The sequence below is a fragment of the Dipodomys spectabilis genome, unplaced genomic scaffold, assembly GCF_019054845.1.
Source record: "Dipodomys spectabilis isolate Male_0828 unplaced genomic scaffold, ASM1905484v1 ptg000060l, whole genome shotgun sequence".
In the NCBI taxonomy this organism is placed as follows: domain Eukaryota; kingdom Metazoa; phylum Chordata; class Mammalia; order Rodentia; family Heteromyidae; genus Dipodomys; species Dipodomys spectabilis.
The window spans coordinates 2253538-2269168 of NW_024870737.1; the positions used below are offsets into that span (position 1 = coordinate 2253538).

The window sequence follows — 15631 nt, forward strand, 5'->3', positions numbered from 1 at the left end:
GCGAAAAGTTGTGCTTGTTGGGGTTACTCAGGGATGAGAACAAGTTCCTCTGTGAGCACTGGCTGGAAAAAATAGCTTTTGAGCCTGGGAGGCCTGGGTTTAATGCCTAGATCTATGCTGAATAACATGTGACCTTGAACCACTATTACTGGTTTTCTTACCAGTAAAAAGGAAAGTGGCTACTTCATAGACTTGATGTGAATAGGCCAATACCTAAGAAGTGCTTATCATACTGGCTGGCACATGTTGTAAGTGCAATAGGTGTGAGATAATATTCTTAATAAATTCTTAACAAGGCAATACCACAGATTTTCTGAATGTGAAACTCTTGCCTAGGAGAGAATAGATGGAGGATGAGAAAGGAAGGGAACATAAGGATTTAAGTTTGAGAAGATTCACAGACTTGACAGGGAAGAATATGAGGAGATTAGCGTTGGCAACTTTGATTTTGTAACTTACTTAGCTTCAATCAGAGTTTGGTGTCATGGTCTAGGACAGAGAGCAATTTCTACTAAGCTGTAGCTCCTTGAGAGCAACCTGTCCCTAGAATGCTGTAGGCATGCACTCACAGGACACAGATGAGGTCTACACTTTGATTTCCTGGTAAAGGTCCATGTCTTCCTTAGGGAAGTTAAACCTCACCACTGTCACACCATAATTGCCCATAATTTCTTCCATCTACTAACTTTATCTCTGAATCCTTTGAATTAATAATTTTCTTCAGAAGTATCTGCCAAAGATGAGATGGGGATGGCCATCAGCAGCCGGGAAACCAAGTGAGATAAATGGTGTTAGTGAGATTTAGCAGGTGGATGAATCAGGAAGACTAATCTATAGACTCATATAAGAAAAATGCACCAAAATCTTTTCTTGGCTATGTGTAAATCAAGGGGATGTCCAAAATAAATGGCAAATGTGTATCAATAGAATGGAACCTATGAATCCACTAGGATGATAATAGAGATGCACATTCATAATATATAAATACTTAAGAAAAATCTTTAAATGAGAAAGATGGGAAGGAAAGGGAAGGGAAGGGAAATAAAAGTAATTTATTCAACAATGATTCAATGTTTTATTAAACAAATAATTACTGAGTTCTCTCTCCTTCTTTCCTCCCTCATCATTAGTTTATGTAAATTTCCAAATTCTTCCATGAGCTACTAAAAAAAATGAAGCTGGGCACTGGTGGTTCACACTTAAAATTTTAGCTACTTGAGAGGCTGAGATCAGGAGGACTGTAATCTGAGGCTGGTTTACATAAAAAAATTCACAAGACCCCTTTTCCACTGAGAACTGGGTACAACAGTGTGCATCTGTCATCCTGGTTATGTGGAAAGCTGGCAATGGGAGATAGCAACTCTAAACAAGACTAAGCAGAAAAGTCTACAATGCTCGCTCCCTCCTCAGGGTGTGAGGCTCCCTCCTCAGTGAGAGAAGTGGGGAGTGGGGGAACAGGAACCTCAGTAGCAACAGGAAGCCTGGAATATGTGGCGTGCAAACCAACTATGTGCCCATGCAGGAAGCAAGGCCTGATTTCATAAATAAACAGTACAACTTTATCTTTCATTGGGAGGTCAAGTGGGGAACAGAAATAGAGGGACAAGGGGTGACCAAATGCAGCAGTGGTACTCACTGGACATTTTGCTAAAAATAAACTATACAACTTGTGGGTGGAGACAGGAGGGAAAAACTGGGAGAGAGCAAGGGAAGGGGTGATACTGTCCAAAAAGAAATGTACTCTTCACTTGACTTACAAAACTGTAACCCCTCTGTACATCACCTTTATAATAACAATAAAAAATTAAAATAAAAAAATAACCAGCAGCACAGCAAAGGGCTGAAGGCATGGCTCAGCCAGTAGAATTCCTGGCTATCTGAACTGAGACCTTCCATTCAAGCCTTAGTGCTACCAAAAAGGACAAAAACAAAACAATTTAAAATTTCCTACTACACTTTAACAAAAACAAATGAAGTCATATAAACATGCTATCTGACCTAATATATCCAAAATATTGTCACCTAAAGATGTCACTGACCACATTTTAAGTGCCCAGATCTAATGTATTAAACATGAAAGCTTAGCTGTACAGTTGAAGCAGAGTTCAAAGCTTACCGGCACAGGTTCTCACTGCTGCACTTCAACCTGAGACTGCTCAGTATCTGGGCTGACCTGCTAGACTCCAGACATCAATATCAGGAGCCATCAAGATGAGCCATTTTCATCAAGGAAGAAATGTAAGAGCAACCCAATACCTCTGGATGTTGTCAGCCAGCCTGTCCAAGTGCTGCTGCCTGCCCAAAGGACTAAGTCTCATTTCTGCAGCCATGGTCTCCATCAGTTCAAAGTCAAAGACTTCTTGGGCAGTCAGGCCTGCAAAATACAGCAGCATTTGTAAACACAAAAATCAACTAAGGGTCATTTTGGTGTCATTGTAATAATATACGTAATGAAAAGCAAAATTATATTGGTCTCCCTGCTACCAAATCCAAACAATTGCTGGGTGCTGATAGCTTACTCCTGCAATCCTAGTGATTCAGGAGGCTGGGATTTGAGGATCACGGTTCAAAGCCAGCCTGGGCAGGAAAGTCCATGAGACTCTTACCTCCAATTACCCACCAGAAAACTGGAAGTGGAGCTGTGGTGCAAAGTGACAGCGTGCTTGCCTTGAGCCAAAGAGCTCAGGAACATTACCCAGGCCCCAAGTTCAAGTCCCACAACCAACAGGAAAAAGAAAAAAATCTTGCAAAAAGCAGGTTGATTTTAGAAAAATATCTAGAGGCCTATTTTATACCAAAGTAACAAGCGGAATACATGGGATAGAGGAAATAGATTTCAATTGGCACTATGTCCATTCCCTTGTCTTTACTATTGAGTACAATACTTTAAAATAGCCATTCTCCAGGATTTAATTAGTTGCCCTGCCACTCATCTACCATAAAGAAGTATGTTCTCACTGCTAAGATTCAGGAGCCTGTGGTGTGCAGCCCAGCAGTTTTAAAACATAAACATTACCTGTTAGAAAGCAAAGCTCAGGTATCAGGTGGACAATCTGAGGTTCAGTGTTGTCATTTCTCTTGCTTTTCAGCAGACTAACAAGCACTGGCTGATTCAGGTCAGATAAAGTAATACCGTATCTCTATAAAATGCAAGATTGAGGGGAAAGTTAATATGGAAACACTGCAAGAAAGAAGCAAATCCCAAAATGTATACATAAATGAGCCTTTTTAGTAGTAGGATAAAATATCTCTCAGTTTCTTGAACTTTACAACTTTCTCTTAAGGACCTGTTCTTTTAAATATAAGGTTCAGCTTTAAGATTTTAATTATCTTTTATAATGTCACAAGACTTAAAAAAGCCATTAGCATGCTCCTCTGGGTTGCATCCATATTCAGAATAGCCTCCAGCTGATTTGTACATAGTCCAGTGACTTTCCCCAGGGCTGACTCAACGCCAGTGTCTAGAGCTTCTAGAGGCACTCAGAGACCATCAATAAATATCTTTTGAGAATCTGCTACATGCAAGGAACTGTGCTAACTGTGGGTGTCCAGAAACAAGGAGCTTAAGTCACACTTTAGAGAGACTAAAGTTTAAGAGAGATCAGACTATTCGTATCTTGCTTAAGATGATCTAATGTAGCTAAATTTATTAAACCCTCAGAAGAGAATCATAGAGCCTCCCTGAGAGGCGATTGCTGAGCTAAATAGCGAAGAATATTTGTTGTCTTGTTTAAAACAGTAGGGGGAAAAAGAAAGCTATTTTTGTGAAAATACACAGGAGAGAAACAGCCAAGAAACAGGGAAAGGGCAGAATACAAGATATGAGGCTTAAAGGCAGAGGGTGACCAAATAAATGATAAAGGATTTTGAAAGGCCTGTAAGGCATTGTTGGTTCACACCTGTAATCCTAGCTACTCAGGATGATCATGGTTTGAAGCCAGGCCAAGCAGAAAAGTCTATGAGACTCTTATCTCCAATAACCACGCCTTCAGCCAAAAAAAAAAAAGAAGCTCACAGACAGGGCCCAGACCCTGAGTTCAAGTCCAATTACTGACAAAAAAAAGGAAAAAAAGAAAGGTGTGCAGAGCCCATATTTAACTACCAAAGCAATAACAAAAATCATGGATTGTTTCAAGATTGTAAGTGACATTATCAGGAGAATTCTGAGACTACCAACAAGAAGCAGGAAGCAGAATGAGAACCTCAGCCCAACAAGGGACAGGGGATGGAGAAGAAGGGTCAAGATGTAATGTTACGGAAGGCAGACTCAGCCTGGCAATTTGGGGACTTTCCTGCATTGGGAAGGAATATGAGAAGCTCTCTAAGCTAAGAGGAAAGGAAGTATACATATTTTTACCTGCACGTAATAATCCACATAGGAGATCTCTGAGCCGTCTCGCCTCCGGAAGGTGTGCACCGGCTTCAGCGACCAGTTGATGTTTTCAATGCGGTAGGTTCTGTTATTGTATCTGGTAAACACAGGACACTTTTTAAAAAGGTTTCCAGATCACTCAGATAAGCAGTTGTTTCACCACACTTGTACCTCAAAGTGTAAGAAAGACTCCAGAATGTCAGAAATTATGAGACAGTAACATAAGATAGTTGCTTTTTGGGGGGGGGGGCATGATCAAGTCTTACCTAACAAGAGTATTACCATTTTGGCATAGAAGATCTTGTATTCCAACAAATCCAGTGAAAAAGTTGGTAGAATACAATGTGTGTTTCTCACTGACAGACACTCTAACTTCTGTTAAATTGTGGTTAAATGTTCAATTGAGGAAGCATTAGTTTAAATTTTCCCATCTGCTCTGATGTCATTCAAAGTGTTCTGAGACCAGGAATCCTTTCTGATAAAAAATACCAAGTAGGTTAACCAACCACAGAATTTTGCCATCTTGTTTAATCAATGTGGGACCACTCTGATTACCTTTTTCCCATCAGAACTGTGTAGCCTGCAACATTCTGTCATGTGCCTCAGCCTGCAGGAATCTCCAAGGCAAGTTTCTCCAGAGAGCTAGATATCCTGAAAGGCTGTTTATTCAAAGAGTGTGGTATGCTAACCCATCAAAATCTTGATAAAAGCACTGAGGAAGGTCTTCTTGGCTCAGGTAGTATGGAATTCAACTAGTTCTACCCCTCCCCTATATGACCCAGAAAGTAACTTTAAGTGAAAATTCCAAACCAGGATAGGCCAAGACTACCACGGTTACTAAAAGATGCCTCTTTGGATCAGCAAAACTATATGCTGTGTGGGCAGGGAGAGGAGGGGAAACTGGGGAAAGCAAAGGAAGGGATGACAATGTCCAAAAGAAGAAATGTACTCATTACCTGACTTATGAAATTGTAGGCCCTCTGTACTACACCTTAAAAGTAATAAAATTATTCCTTACAAGATATATGCTGATACTCAGGAGGCTGAGCTCTGAGGATCACAGTTTGAAGCCAGCCTGGGCAGAAAAGTCTGTGAGACTCCAATAAATAACCCAGGAAAAGCCCAAAGTAGTGCTGTGGCTTAAGTGGTAGAGTGTTAGCCTTGAGTGAAAGAAGCTCAGAGACTGCGCCCAGGTCCTGAGTTCAAGGCTCAGGATCAGAAAAAAAAAGTATATGCTGTGGGTTTTTTTTAATTCAGGAGGTCATTTAACCCACCAATTTTTAATCCAGTTCAATGTGCATGGAGGGAAAATTATATATAGACAAATGTAGAGGTTTACAAAAAGTGGTGTGCTCTTGATCTAAAAGACCTTGAATCTTATAGAAAAGGTGAGCTATGGATTTCCTGTTCAGTACTGTAATAAAATGCAATATAATGACCATCAAAAGTTGGCTGAGAGCAAAGTGTTTATGGGAGTAGGCAGGTGAGAAACAGACTTACTTCATCTGTGGAGGTGAAGATTTGAAACACACAACTTGGGGTAGAGAACCCAGGCAGGAGCACTAAAGTAACAAAGTTCAGGCTGCTGAGGATCAGAACAGAAAAAGGGGATACAGCAGGTAATAACATGCCAGTTTGGGACAGCCTGAACTTTAGACAACAGAGAGTAGCCACACCTTCTGCACAGGTGGCCAAACTGATCAGACTTGTGCCATGGCCAGTGCTCTAGTGAAATTCCTATTCACAGAGAACTAAGTAATTCATTCTATAGAAAACATTGAGTAGATTTTTTTACCTTGTAAGGACAACACGCCCTATAAGTTGTTTCTCACATATCTGGGTGAATTCAGACATGCCAGCGCTGTGCTCAAGATCAGTCAAAAGCTCCAGAACACTTTTATTCCGGAGGATTTTATAATTCACATCAGCACTAAACAGGAGGCTGCTTTCATAATGTGACACAGAAATGGCAAACCCAGGCCAAAGGGATAATCTTTAAAAACATAAAAGAAGAAAAAATATCATATTTAAAATGTTATACCAGAAAAACAATAAAGATACTTTTGTATGTGTGTGTGTGTTTTTTGTAGAGCTGTAACTCCGGGCTTAGGCACTGTTCCTTAACTCTTTCGCTCAAGGTTAGCGCTCTATCACTTGGAGCCACAGCTCCACGTCTGGTTTTCTGGTGGTAAATTGAAGATAAGTCTCCGGGACTTTTCCTGCCCAGACTGGTATTGAACTGCGATCCTCTGATCTCAGACTCCTGATTAGCTAAGATTACAGAGATTTTTATGTAATGATTTTTCACTCTAATTCTCTACAGATAACTTTTTCTTTAGTGTGATTTCTTCCAGTTGCTAACTAAAACTTTTATTTTCTGTTGGAGTGTCTAGCATACATGTAGGACAAATCTATTCCTGATAAGGCCATTTCTCACTTTGGCACTAATGGTATTTAGACTGCATAATTCTTTGGTAGGAGCTGTTCTTTGCATTGTAGGATGGTGGGCAGCATTCCTTGTCTCTACCCACTGGATTTCAGTAGCATGCTCCCAGCAGCGAGAACCATTTTTGTCTCTGTATAATGCAAGTGGCAGGTGTGGGGAGAGGATAGCAGCATGTAGAGAGGCAAAGATGCTGTAGAAACAATGTGTTAATAAAGCCATCTGTCCACACATGTGGTTCAGCAAAATGCACCCCTTCCAGCTGAAGGCAGTGGGTAGATTTAATCGTGAGATTAAGACATACAAAAGTGAAATGAGATACTGGTCTATGAGACATTCATCTCCAGTTAACTGCCCCAAAAGCTCAAGTGGAGGTATGGCTCAGTGGTAGAGTGCTAGCCTCGAGTGAAAAGCCAAGGGAGAGCTTGAGGTCCTGAGTGATTTCATTTGCAGATATACGGAAGAAACCAAAGTCCAGGATATAGTTCCTTTCTATATGGACTGAAAAATCTTGACTAAGAAGTTATAGAAATGACATGAACAATAGACAATGCTTGTTTAAAAAGAATTCTAGTTTATCTTTTGTGTGTAGTTTGCTGTGATACTAGGCCAATCTGCAGGACAAGCATATGTACTGGGCACTTGTAACTTAGCTCAACACTGAACCTATGGATATTCCTATCCACACAGATTTTCAATCCTTTATGCATTTTGTTTATGTATCTGTCGTCTGTAGGCTAGTTGCTTATTTTTAACTTGATCACAAAATTTTGGAGACAGCCAGGCACTGGTAGCTCACACCTATAACCAGAGCTACTCAGGAGACAGACGTGAGGATTGCATTTTGAAGCCAGTGGGAAAGACAAATCTGAGTTGTTCTTATCGCCAATTAATTAACAAAAAATGGAATTGTTGGCATGGCTTGAGTGGTAGATCACCAACATAAGAAACAAACAGAAGAAATAAAGTGAGAGTGAGGCCTTGAGTTAAAGCCCCAGTACCAGCATATCAATATACACAAATATATATAAACACATATTTAACATTTGTTATTCACATAGTATATATGAGAATAGAGAATATCCATATCTGTTATACATCTATGTAAATATATACATATGTACTTTTTTTTCCTAGAGTGCTATGTATCAACCAGTTTAATGTAATACAGAACAATCATATGTTATAAATATACATATAATATATATTAAATATACATTGTATATATGTGTGTATGTGTTTTTTCTAGAGCTATGTACCAACCAGTTTAAGGTAATAAAGAGTAACAGAGAACAACCATATGTATTGTATGTATATATGTATATATACACATGCACACACAAATCTACATTAAATGCACATTATATATGGGTGTATATATACATATATATGTATTATATTTGTTTCTGGAGAGCTATGCACCAACAAGTGTAAGGCAGGATTGACACTTTCCCTGCAGCACCAACTTTCCAGTTTAGGAATAATATTACACAAGTATTCAGAATTATTTTGCCTTCACTAAAGTAGCTCTGTTGATTTCTTTGTCTGACCTCTATTTACCCAATGACGTCATGTCAACCACCGTGAATGTTTAACTTCAGACCACAGAAAACCAGCTATATGTTACAACACAGTTCAGCTTATTCTTTTTCATTTCATTTTTTTATTCAGAAAATTCAGTTTCTGGATTCCTTCTAGAATTCATGATAATGTCCTTGTACAGAACAATGTAAGGCTTCAAATTTCACTCTACTATTCTATAAAAAATATTCAAAAATTATAAAAGTCCATTATGTTCCAAATTACAGAGACTCTCACAGGAGGCATAATGTTATACTGCATTACACATGATCCTACTCACATTATGAGCATTTCAGAGGAACAGAAAATATAAACTTACCTGTGCTGGGGAATTTCCACTGCCTCTGAGAGCTTATAGAAGTTCCGTCCAATCCGGCATGTGAACAACTGTTTTAATATCCTGCAAGGGTATTTTTTGAATCTTTGGTAAATATCAGTCAATAAAGTGTAATACTAAATTGGTACTCAAACTCAACACAAAATACTTAGAATGCGTAGAATTTTCCTACTAGAATATTTTGAGACTAAATATCCATCTATATTTGGACTGTCACTTCATATTTGAGAATGACATAGTGAAGTTACTTTAACTGAGAGCCTAACTGCAATGATCAATTTGTGATCAATTATAAACTACAACTGTGATTACTGTAACATTTTAGTTAGCTGGAAAGGGTGAAGCAACCCACTTCTTCCCCATTTTGAGAAGAGGCAAGTATTTCTGATAAAGATGTTCAAGCTGCCCATGGGTCTCACATCTCTGGGGTGACCCCTTTGCCACTGGTCTGGTCACCTCCAGTAATTCAGATCACAAAAAGGAGGTGAGCACATTGGGGGGTATAGGAGAGTTTGAGTCCAAGTCAGAATGCAAGGGTTCTACCTCTGTGATGTGGGCTACCAAATATCACAAGCTAAAGTCTCACTTATTTATTATTTCTTTATTATCTTTATTGTGGGGGTACCGTGGCTTGAACTCAAGGCCAGAGCACTCTCCCTGGCACTCTACCACTTGAGCAACATCACCACTTCCTGCTTTTTGCTACAGATAAGAGTCTCATGGACTCTTCTTCCCAGGCTGGATTTGAACCACAATCCTCCTATATCAGCCTTCTAAATAGTTAGGACTATGGGTTTCAGCCACTAACCTGAATATTATAGTCTACCTATTTATAAAGTAGGATTCCTATAACAAGTACCTTCCTCAGGTTGTTTATGTAAGAACATTGTAAGATAAAACAACTGAAAATGCTTTGCCATTAGAAGGCATCTTACAAGTGTCAACTGATTTAAAGTAATTCCCCTCAGAGGGGTATGAGCCAGAATGGCATCTGAAAAGGTAAATGTCAGACATGATCAACAGAGACTGGACAAATTTAGTGTTAGAATTAGGAAAAAAGTGGATTTGTATGTGGTGTTTCATTATGTGCATCCACTACTGGCCAAAAGCTAAAACTTCCCTGAGTCCATCCTCTCTGGAGGCTGGACTGGGCAAATGGGTGGTTAGCTAAGGTTTCTGAGCAGCTCATCAGAATGACTCACATAAGCTACACAGAACTGCTCATATGCTTTAGAGTATACATTAGTCAATTTGTCATCTGGGAAGTACTTTGATTCCCAGGCTCCACTCATGATAGTCTATGTATTAGATCCAGTGATTAGCTAGAGAATTTGCACTTGATCAAATCCTATCCAAGATGATTTTGGAACAAATGATCCTTAAGTTACACCTGAAGAACATGAATAGTTTAGTTCCTTCCTTCTACCCCAGGTGTGTATATGACCAAGGGAAGGAGAAAGAGGGTATTGCCCAGACATATGGCAATTGACTTTTATATTCTAGTCAACCAGCTAGGACAAAAATAAATCCTTCAGTTGATTAAGGCAAACACAGTGAACTCTAGGGGTCAAGATGTAATGGAGTACTAGAAATGAAGTAAAGCAAAAAGGCACCCTCCTTCTACCAATGGGATGGCAATAACCATTGAATGCCTTGTCTCAGTTCTGATAATACTCAGTTCTGATAATGATGATTTGTGTTAACAAGAGACTGTGACAGATTTTTGAAAATTACTGTCAAGTACATAAAAGTAGGTTAAAAAAAACTGCCCTAATGATGATGTTGTTGCTGGAGCACAGCCTAAAAATTGTTAGATTAAAAAGGTACATAGTAAACGGGCTCACTCCTGTAATCTTAGTTACTCAGGAGCCTGAGATCTGAGGAACAGAGTTCAAATCCATCCTGGGCACTCAAAAACCACAAGTGGAGCTGAGGTTCAAAGTGGTAGAGCACTAGCCTTGAGCAAAAAATGCTCAGGGATAGCACTCAGGCTCTGAGTTCAAGTACAAGCCCCATGAGTGACCAAAAAAGTGGGGAGAGATAGTAGACAATCAGATGGCTCAACACCAGCATAGGTTTACTCAGAAAAAGCCAGACAAGGGGAGTGGTAAAGCAACCGTACTTATAACTCAAAGCACTGGTCTGAAGCTCATTATAAGGACTTGGCATTCAGATCTAACACAAACAACTGAACATTTTAATTCCCAGGCTCCATGCTGAGAGGTATCGATAGTCCAAATTAAATTTACATTTAAAATGTCTTACTTTTTGAAGATGATATTGAAGAAGTGGATGCATACAGGAGAGCGTAAGGGCAGTTCACACATTAAAGTGATAGTCATCTTTATGGTCTCATCTCTGTGAGTTTTACTTGACAGTTCTGTGACCTGGGAAAACAGGCATTTTAAATGTACTCTGTTGGGCATCCTCAAATATTCATGTTTAATATACATGAGTGAAAACAGAACTCCAGATGTTATTATATAATTAATAACTTAATGCTTATATTATGTTGGGAGGGCTTTTATTTCCTTGGTGTCTCATTATATATATATACATATACATATACATATATATACATATATATATATATACATATATACATATCTATCTATTTGATCTATCGCTCTATTCTCTAACATAATGAGAGAACATTAAAGCCAGATTCATAGCGAAAAGATTTGATACAAGAAGATTCCAGAACAGTAGACTGTAACCATTTTGGTGAGCAAGGAGGAGATATACCATAAATTACTTTAAGAGTCTGATAAAGATTGAAAGATATCCACTATAAAGCTTCACATATGTACATACCACAAGAGTATACATGTGCCCGTTTTCAGGGACTGCTTGGAGGGTCAGAAGCCTCTTAGCTGCTGTCAAGTTTGTGAATTACAGAGGGCACACTCTCAAAAGCATATTCATAAAACAGAAAAGCAGAGAAGAGAAAAAAGCAAAAGAGAGGATATAGTCAAGAGGAAAAGTAAAAATGAGGAGTGGAGGAATAATGGTAGAAGTTAGAATAAATTCCAGAAATTTCATTCTAAAAATTTGAGAAGGAATCTTTGAAACCATGTGACAAAACTCATCTTTTCCTCATTAAAAAAGGAAAAGAAGAAAAGATGAGGTACTGGGGAAATCCTTAGGATTTTTCTAACCTAGAACCATGTTTTAACAATGTAAAAAGACATGCATTTGTTTCTATAACAGCTCCTGGCACGGTATATGTTTTTTAATGTAAGAATTCAGAAAACCATCAAGTATCAATCTATCATCAGAGATTTTTCTCAAGGATAACAAATTAGAAACTGGCTAATTATAAAGGCCTCAAGAATGCTTGCATATGCATTTCTTGAGTAAATTTCCAAATATGTACTTTTAATCTGGAAATTTAAACCTACATTATACCATGCTACTTAAAATGTTGAGTTTAAGGATTCACATTCTAAGGGTGAGAAGTATAAATATTTAATTCTGTGTTTTAACTTTTCATACAGAAACTGGTTCTTTTTTTTCCTTGCAGTAATCTTAACATCATTTTGAACATCAATATCTTTATTTTAAAAACAAAGATATTAAAATAAAAAAGAATGAAGATATTAAAACCCTAACAATAGATAATAACAAAATATCAATTTCCATTTCCAGTGGTCATACTTTAAAAATACTTTCAGAAAACATCATTATATAGTTCATATGATGGAACAAGTCCTAAAAGAAATGTCAGTTCTGTATTCAGAGACTGATGCTGTTTGGACACATAGGCATGACTGTACAGAAGCAAATGCAATAGAACAAATTAAAAGCTCTGAAGCCATAGGTAAATGCTGTTTTTTAAGGTCTTGCCCATTTATGGAAAAGTTTTAAAAAATGATGCCTATTTTTAGGACACTTGTAGTTATTTTTAAAGTGCCAGAACATCGGGGGCTTAATCACGTAATCAAATACTGATAACTTAGGAAGTCTTTGAGCTTTCCAGCTGGGAACAGGAGAAAGTGAAGAGTTTTTTCATGAGAAAAGGGAAAACCCTAACTTTTTAATTTTGTTAGTCAGTAGTGGGGCTTGAACTCAGGGCTAGGCATTGTCCCTGAGCACTTCCACTTTGAGCCACTACACCACTTCCGGTTTTCTTATGGTTAATTGGAGGTAAGTCTCACTGACTTTCTTGCCTGGGCTGACTTTGAACTGTGATCTTCAGTTCTCAGCCTCCTGAGCAGCTAGGATTTCAGGTGTGAGCCATCAGCGCCTGGCCCCTATCTTTGAAATACACCTGTCTAAGCATATATCTGCATGCATATACATATGCATATACATATGCACACTCAAACACACACACATATAGTGAAAATTAACCGTTTTCTACCTTTTTTTCTAGCTTTTCTGAGAGAAAAAGGATAGCTCCATCAAATGCTTTTGCTTTGTTAGCAAGGACACTGTGATTATAAAGCAAAGCATTCCTCAGCCTTCTAGATTTGATATCTGGATTGTATGTCACATAGTACTGGTATAGCTGCCAGTCTTGGGGAATATCTAAATTGAAGAGATTTGTAACCAGAGTCACAGGTACTCCACTCGAACCTACGGAAACAAACAAAAATAACAATACTTTTTCAATAAAAATTACACCAAGTTAACATTAATCATACTTAAAATTTTAATTTACATCTGCATAATAGTTGCTATAAAGCAAGCATTTTTAGTCAGTGGTACAAGTTAATGTCTAAAACTTGAAGCTTTGCCATACCATATTGTGAATTAAAGTACTTTCATTTGTGAAGCAAGGCAACAGAGAAACACAGAAGCAGAAGCTAATGTTCTTAACTTTGGGAGAAGTTAATGAACCCAAACTCCTCCCAAGCCTGCTTCCAGCTCTAATCCACTGCCATTCAAATCTGCTGCAGTAATGTTCTCATATGCTGTCATAAAGTCATGCTGTTCTCAGATTACAAAGAAACTGATAGGTCCTTAAAATGAACAGTATAACTCCCCAACCTCTGAGAAATCCAAAATAATCAAAAAGTAATCATACTACTGGAAATTCTGGAAAGGTTCTATCAGAGATAAAATCATTAGGCAAATAGCGAAGGAGACCCTGAAATATGGAGGGATGGGATAGGCGTTAGGAAGGAATTATATCTTTTCGGTGTAAAAGTCAACAGGGCCTGGAGCTTCTGGTCTGTGTAGAGAGACCATATGAGTGTTTAGAAGTTCCTTCCTCCTCCAGAAATTTTTATTTACACCTAATGTGTATAGGATAAAATCAGAGATAAACATGGCATAGTCAGGACTTAAGATGACATAAGCTCCACTCTGTCTCAGGACAAAATCTAGGAGTTTACTAAGGAGTTTCCTATTATCACAATCTTCTTTCTTCATGAGGACACACAGTCTGTATTATAGAATGCATGATTCGTACACTCTGACTTCCACAAAAGAATGACATCAAATAAGCATGACTTTTCTTTTCTCATGGAGGAAGTGGAAGCATGAGCCTCCAAAGTGGTGAAGAAGAAAAAGGTGTTGTGTGTACATCAGTGTTTTCTCAGTCTCAGTACAGAACTGTTAGGAGCCAAAAGTCATGGTACTTTTTTAATTAAAGAAAAATCTTTTGTTCTTCCTGAGGAAATGCAACATAGCAGCTCCTATAAATGGACAAAGAAAAGTCAACCTAGAAAATGTCAGATGAGATCTTTTAAGATTTTCTGAATCCGTGTTTTCAAACTATAGCCAACCCCTACACTTAGGAAGAGACAAATACATTGCAGAATTGATCAAAATACCTGACATGTGGTAAGGTAAGGACTATTTTACAAAACATCTTCTTTTCTCTCTCTCTCTCTCTCTCTCTCTCTCTGTGTGTGTGTGTATGTGTGTGTGTGTGCACAAGTAAGTTTGCTAGATGATGAGGTAACATCTAAAGTGTCCAGACAGTGCTTCACATACAGCAAATATTCTGCAAGCATATGAACTTATTTATCTTAGATCTAGGAATGGAAATTTCTTAAGCAAAACTTGGTACCATTAAAAAATAAGTACTATAAGCCGAGTGCTGGTGGCTTATGCCTGTAATCCTAGCTACTCAGGACACTGAGATCTGAGTATTGTGGTTCAAAGCCATCCCAGGCAGGTAAGTCTGTGAGACTCTTACCTCCAATTAACCACCAAAAAACCAGAATTGGCGCTGTGGCTCAAGTGGCAGAGCACTCACTTTGAGCTGAAGAGCTCAGGGACAGCACCCAAGCCCAGAGTTAGGGCCCCATGACCAACCAAGAAAAAAAAAAGTACTGTGAATATTGCATACCTGTTTTACAGTCTTTCACATGTGCCAGTTTCTCTCGGATACAGATACCCAGGTCCATGACGTCCGGTGTCATCTTCACACTTCTTTCTGCAACAGTACTTTCAACATCATCCAAAGATACACCATCTTTATCTAAAATATGAAGAGAACACAATAACAACCCACATATCATTCTAATGATCAATAACGAATCTAAAAACTCAGATGCTTGTGAATTTTAAAACATTTTTGACTATACAAGTTTTTCACGTAAGAATCAGACTGTGAATGGAGCATTTTGTTAGAAATGAAATATGCTGAGTTAGTGCTCTTAATATATTCTTAATTGTTTGTTATCTTTAAGTAGTTATACAAAGTGATTTCAATTTAACATGTAAGTGTATGAGTACCATGTATTTTGATCAGTGTCATCCTTTCCATCATTTCTCCCCATCTGTCCCAATCCCACCAATGCCCTTTTCATTATATTTTAAACTTTTACTTTTTTGTCAAGGAGAGAAATTGGTCTCTATATATCTAACTCTATATGTCTAACTCCTTCTTGACAGCATGCTGAAGCTCTATACCAATGTCTGCACAGAGTAGGGCTAAACCCGT

General features: G+C 38.3%; 1 protein-coding gene across 1 annotated transcript in view; it reads right to left on the minus strand.

Moving 5' to 3' along the window:
- LOC122108469 (piwi-like protein 4) overlaps positions 1-15092 on the minus strand; it is a 28923-nt gene extending 13831 nt beyond the window's left edge. The window contains exons 1-8 of the mRNA XM_042680393.1: positions 15035-15092; positions 13097-13311; positions 10999-11120; positions 8716-8796; positions 6168-6365; positions 4358-4469; positions 3017-3140; positions 2257-2374 (exon numbers count right to left, since the gene is read on the minus strand). Of these exons, the coding sequence (XP_042536327.1) occupies positions 2257-2374; positions 3017-3140; positions 4358-4469; positions 6168-6365; positions 8716-8796; positions 10999-11120; positions 13097-13311; positions 15035-15092 (1028 nt within the window). The remainder of the gene's footprint in view (positions 1-2256; positions 2375-3016; positions 3141-4357; positions 4470-6167; positions 6366-8715; positions 8797-10998; positions 11121-13096; positions 13312-15034) is intronic.
- Between the last annotated feature and the right edge of the window lie 539 nt (positions 15093-15631).